At 34.0% G+C, this 6,000-nt stretch overlaps 1 protein-coding gene across 5 annotated transcripts in view; it reads left to right on the top strand.

The window, feature by feature from the left end:
• The window catches only part of LOC107664192 (proto-oncogene tyrosine-protein kinase Src), a 52,157-nt gene that overhangs the window by 28,755 nt on the left and 17,402 nt on the right, over positions 1-6,000 (top strand). For all 5 annotated transcript variants that reach the window (XM_016454675.1, XM_016454677.1, XM_016454674.1 and 2 more), the window contains one exon: positions 5,559-5,808. In XM_016454675.1, the coding sequence (XP_016310161.1) occupies positions 5,568-5,808 (241 nt within the window). In that variant the 5' untranslated portion in view covers positions 5,559-5,567. The remainder of the gene's footprint in view (positions 1-5,558; positions 5,809-6,000) is intronic.

Genomic DNA, 6,000 nt, shown 5'->3' with positions numbered 1-6,000 from the left:
AGTTACTTGAAAAAAGTAATCTGATTACGTAACTCGCATTACTTGTAATGAGTTACCCCCAACACTGTTTATGAATAATAATCATACCTTATTACTTTTCTAAGCATTCAAACAAATAGTTGGGCTTTTTACCCTCTTGGGCAAGCAAGTAACCACAAAACACCCAAACACTCAGAACTAGCAACTAGGAGTAATGCTTTGGCATCCACACACAGCCTCTTTTCTTTTGCTTATTTTTTATTTATCTTTTGTCTTTTTTTTTTTTCTTATCCATATTTCTTTTCTTTTGTTCTTTTTTGTTCTTTTTGTACTTTGTGTGTGTGTGTGTGTGCGCGTGTGTGTTTGTTTGGCTTTGTTTTTCTTCTATTTATTTTCTTTGTTGATTTTTTTTTTTTTTTTTCTTTTGTTCATTTTGTTGCTTTTACTTTTCTTATTTTTATTTTCTTTTCTTGTTTTTCTTTTTCTTTTTGTATTTTATTTAGTTTTTTTTCTTGTTTCTGTTTTCTTTTTGTGCTTTTTGGGGATTTTGTATTTTTTGTTTTGTTTATTATTTTGTGTTTTGTTTGATTTGTTGCTATTTCTTGTCTTATTGCTTTTCGTTGATTTTATTTAATTTTTCATTTCTTATTTTTGCCTTATTGCTCCTTTTTATCTTTTTCTTTTTTCTTTTATATTTTTTCTTTTCTTTTTTGTATTTTGTGGGGGTTTTTTGTGTTTTGTAGGGGTTTTTTTCCTATCGTTTATTTATTTTTCTTAATTTTGTGTTTTGATTGCTACTTTCTCTTATGTTTTGTTTTTGTTTATTTTTTTAATTTTGTTTGTTGCAATGCATTTTCACTAATCATATTTTACTCAGGAAAAAGTACAAAATGTACATTTAATTAGTCATTCTGTCATTTTTAATGCAGAATCAGTGTTTTGCTTTTGTGTAGTTTTATTATTCAAATAGTCCTTTCAATGACGAATCGGTTCCTAATGTCATTATCTGTCAGCCAGACTTCATAAGCCGCTGACACAATACAGCATGAATTCAATGAATGAACTTCCTGTTTACCGTAGATCAGTGATGCTTTACATAATGTCAGAACCCTGTTTGACTCTTTCTTCCGATGATCATTCATCACTTTCGAACCTCAATAAGGTCGTTTCCGGACACAAGCTTCAATCAGAGCCAAACATTCACACCTCATGTAGCAAATTAGATGTGCCTTTGTGTTTAATGACCATTTTTGTTGTGGCCTGACATTAGTGAGGCATGAGCTGTTCTTTGATTACCCAGAGTTCACCCTGATTCATCTCACTGTGGTTTAGTGCTGTCGAACGTGTCAGTAAATTCACCCTGCTACTTACAGTTAGGGCTCCATTAATTGGGCTAACGAGACATCTGTGTTGTTGCAGGATGTTATTTGATATTGACTGGTTAACGCAGGGACAGTATAGGACCCATGATACATTTATGTCATTTAGAGCCCATATGGTGGAGAGCAAACTAATGAGCTGCTGTTTCTCTCTCTTTCAGTTCTCTTAAACAACTTTTCACTGGGACTTAAAACAAATCATGCATCACAATTTTTTTTGAACCACAGAGAATTTTTTCTTGTCAGGAATAGGGACTAATTGACTTATAAGAGGATATTTGTAAAGCAAAACAATCAGATACATTAAGGTTTATTTGTGACAGGAACAAATAAATGAAATCTCTATGAACACATTCACATGCTGTCTGAATTGGCAGACCATGATGATCAGATGTTATTACATTTTGGCTTTATTTATTTGTTTATTTATTTATTTGTGTTTTTCCCTTTATTTTATTATTATTTTTGTCTTTTCTTGTTGTTTCTTTTGTTGCTTTGTTTTTATTTTTTTATAAATAATATAATATGTTTTATATGTTGTATTTTGGTTTTGTTTCTTTTGTTTTTATTTAATTTTGTTTTCTTTTCTTTTTGTTTCTTTTTTATTATGTTAGTTTTATCCCCTTTTTGTCTTTATACATAGTTTTTTTTTGTCTTTGGTTTGTTTTCTTTTATTTTGTTTTAGTTTTCTTCATTTTCTAAGTTTCTTTTTTACTTAGTTTTTTCCTTTTCTGTCTTCATATTTTTATTTTGTGGTGTTTTGTTTTGTTTTAGTTTGTTTTGTTGTTTTGTGGATTTTATTTCATGTTTTTGTTTTCTTTTATTTTGTTAATTAGTTTTTGTTTCTTTTATTTTGTTATGATTTGTTGTGTTTTATCAATTCAAATCTTTTTCGGTTTGCTTTGTTTTCATGTTGAACAATTCATTCAGATGCTTTTTTTCAAAGAGTGAAGAAAAGAAAGCTGCCATTGCACTTGTTATAAACAGTTTTGCATGAGAACATTTGTGTAAATACCATATTTCATTCAGAATCACTTGGAATCAATGTGGACAGACCTTCACTCCTGAAAAAATAGCTTGAATTTCCTATAATTTCAAGGTCAGTGCAGGTCTTAAATGGTATAGAGCACATATCTGAGCACTCTCCTCGTGACTTCAGTCTTATGACTGTACGGTTGGTGTTACCACCAGTGAACCTGAAGTACGCAGGTCTCTAGTGAAAGCTTGCAGGGCTCCAGGGCCCTCGGCCGCGCTCTGACCCTGCATTCACACTGCTCTGCTGAGATTAGTTCCACTCCGAAGGGCCTGTAACAGCTCCTCTAAGAGACGCGTCGCCCTGAGCTGCCAGTCCACCGGGGTTCCTGGAGAAAAGAGACTTTCGTTTTTTTAGAATTTATCATTCCGTGGGCAAGCGGGGGCTTGTGCTGCACGTTTACAGAGAGTTGAGGCTGTAAGGAAGCGTGTGTTGAGTGAGGTTTGTGTGGGTGGATGGGAAAGTTTCTCTGTCTGTCCCTCAAAAAATGTGTGTGTGTGCTGGCAGATGGACAGTATGACATGTGGAAGAGTGTGTGTGTGTGTTGGGGGTCTGTGAGGATCATATTGCAGCGGCTGTCACTGGTATGTGAGAGGAAACAGCTGAATGCTCCTGTACTCGGCTGAAGCGAGGTTAAAGTGCACTAAACACAACCTCAGGCTACTGTGGGTCACACAAACTGCGGGCACTTGACCATTTTCTTTTGATCAGATCTGTCTGTGTGAACTGACATTCACATGCCAAGCATTCTTTCATTTTTTTTCGGTCAGTTTTAGGAATCTCTTCTAGGACTTTTTATTAGCGGTGCTTGCTTAGGCAAAACCTCTAACGGCAAATATAAAATTGAACATTTTTGTTTTAATATGCATGCCTTATTGAGAACAACTTATTAATGCGTGTTTTTGCATGCAAAAAAAAAATGTATACGTGATCTTTAATCAAAGTGTAATCACTTATCAGAAATATCTTTGCTTAATATGCTTAAAGCCACGCAGCCTTTGGATAATATTAACCAATAACCGACTGAATTTTAATATAGTGGATGAAGAGTATCGCTTTCATATGCATTAATGAGATTAGGCTTTAATACTGAATATTTCTCTAGATAAAGATATTTCTGTGCACCAGTATCACTGTTTATTTGTGTTACTTAAGGAATAGCAGAGTATTTCTTGAATACATCGTTGGTTAATAATTCATGAATTTCATGCAAAAATCATTCAAACGGGCTGGTCTCTAGCGGCAATGCTGGAAAAAGAGGGGGTCAAATATTCATTTGAAGTGTTTTAATGGAACAAATTGCATGGAATTTATTTGCTTCTTCTTTAAATTATAAAAAAGGTAAAAATATGAATGGTATTATAATGTTATAGTAAAACTAAAACAATGGAAAAACCCTTAAAGAGCAGGTCATATGGTATTTTAAAGTGTCCTAATATTGTGTTGGAGTTAAAATCTTATAATAATGACATAAAATACAAAAACACTTATGAAAGCAAATCGTGCCCACAGCTGAAGTTTAGCTGCTAAACTGTGTACACTTAAAACAATAATGGTGGATACGTTAGCCGAGTGCTAACGTGACTAACTGATGAAACAATACAGTTTGAAAACCAAAATATGTCTACTGTAATGTTTGAAGATCGACAGACTAAAGACGCTCTGTGTCTTAACCTTTAACAGCTGTATCACATGCGCAGCAGCCGTCTCTCCCGCATTAACCCTATAGCTGCCAGTGCAGCAAAATAAACAGCAATTTCACTATGATTATAAAGTCTGTGCGCTACACTACATTCTTTATTATTAAACAAAGTAATTAGAACAACGACAGTCTACATTAATCGACACATTCTTAGGAAATAGTGGGTTCACAGCGAATTATCAGAACTACTTCAGTAAGACAGTAATATCGTGCTTTACCTGGAAACCTAAAGCTGCACTAGGTGTACATCACATATTAGCACAAAAACTTGATATTTTGAGCACTCAATTGAAAATGTACACATAACGTATCAATTGTACTTACAGGTTGTGGTTCGGAGACGGTTGTTAGTCCAAATTAAGAAGATTAGAAATCAACGAAGATAAAAGCCAAGATTAGAGAAGCAGGCCTTGGTAAAATAACATGCACACAACAAAAGGTTCGAATTGTATTTCTGTAGTATCCTTGAACACAGTGTCTTCTCAACATGATGTAAACACACTAACTAGCGGAAGTGTTTGTGGGCAGGTCAGACACGCGGGCAGGCGGGGATTATGCAAATGTGTTAACCAGTGACGTATACCGGTAACAGGCAAAAGATTCGAAAATGTCGACTCGTTAAGGCTTATTTATCATGCACTTTTTTGATTAACAACTTTGCAGATTGTTTTCATTTAAGGATAGCTACGTTATAAACTGCAAAATAGATAATTTTCAAAAACCCATATGACCTGCTCTTTAAGATAACATGTAGAAACAAAAAAAAACATCTTAAGTGTGCAGAATAACGTAAGTGGACTTTGAATGATTAATTGCCGCTTTGAACGATTACGTAATTGTGGCATCCATAATTGTAATCGCGATTAGAAATTCAATTAATTGTGCAGCCCTTATATATATATATATATATATATATATATATATATATATATATATATATATATATATATATATATATATATATATATATATATATATATATATATATATATATATATATATATATATATATATATATATATATATATATATATATATATATATATACACAAACACACACACACAGAAAGCGGGTAAAATGGTGTCAAAAAGAGTCAAAGTGGTGAAATTTTCACCAGATGTCGGTAACAATCCAAGTAATCCATACATACAAAGAAAGCAAAACAAATAAATTCAGAAATTAAGTTCTGTGTTTTTTTGTTGTATTTATTGCTTTAATATTTTATATAAATAAATAAATAAATATTAAATACATATTTAAATATTCACATTTTTCTTTTTATTTATTTATTTTTCTATATTAATTTAATTAATATAGATTCATATTAAAATAATTACTATTGTTTTAATTATATACTATTTTTAATTTTGAATAAACTACTTGAATTTTACTCTACTCCTAGTAATCAGTGTACTGCAAAGTGTTTTGGGCAAAAGCATCAGCTGCCGGACTGTCTCTTTGCAGGCCTAGGGCATGGGCGGAACCAAGAGTAAACCCAAAGAGCTCGGCCCGCGCTCCCGGAGTCTGGACGACGGCACCGGAGGACACCATCACAGTCCCAACCAGTCGTCCTTCACACCCAACCGGAGTCCGCCGGTGGACGGCAGCAGACGCGGCACCCAGCCCAACATCATCAGCGCGGAGCAGGCGCTGTTTGGAGGCGTGAACTCGAACAACAGCATTACGTCTCCTCACAGGGTCGGCACGCTGTCCGGTAATGCAGCTCGGTCTGATCAGCGTCCTTACGCTTCTGCTTTTGCTGACTTTCGGTATTATAGTGTTAACGGATATAGGCCAAGACATCTGAAGAGTGAACTGAAACAGTTTTGTGTGGGAAAATATGCCCTTTATTCACTATAGCACTTTTCAGCACACCTATTTTCTATGTAAATTAGGCTCGTTATAG

This window comes from Sinocyclocheilus anshuiensis, unplaced genomic scaffold (genome assembly GCF_001515605.1).
Source record: "Sinocyclocheilus anshuiensis isolate Anshui unplaced genomic scaffold, SAMN03320099.WGS_v1.1 scaffold67, whole genome shotgun sequence".
In the NCBI taxonomy this organism is placed as follows: domain Eukaryota; kingdom Metazoa; phylum Chordata; class Actinopteri; order Cypriniformes; family Cyprinidae; genus Sinocyclocheilus; species Sinocyclocheilus anshuiensis.
Note: the sequence above shows the minus strand (reverse complement) of the source record. Positions and strands in the feature narration are given on the sequence as shown.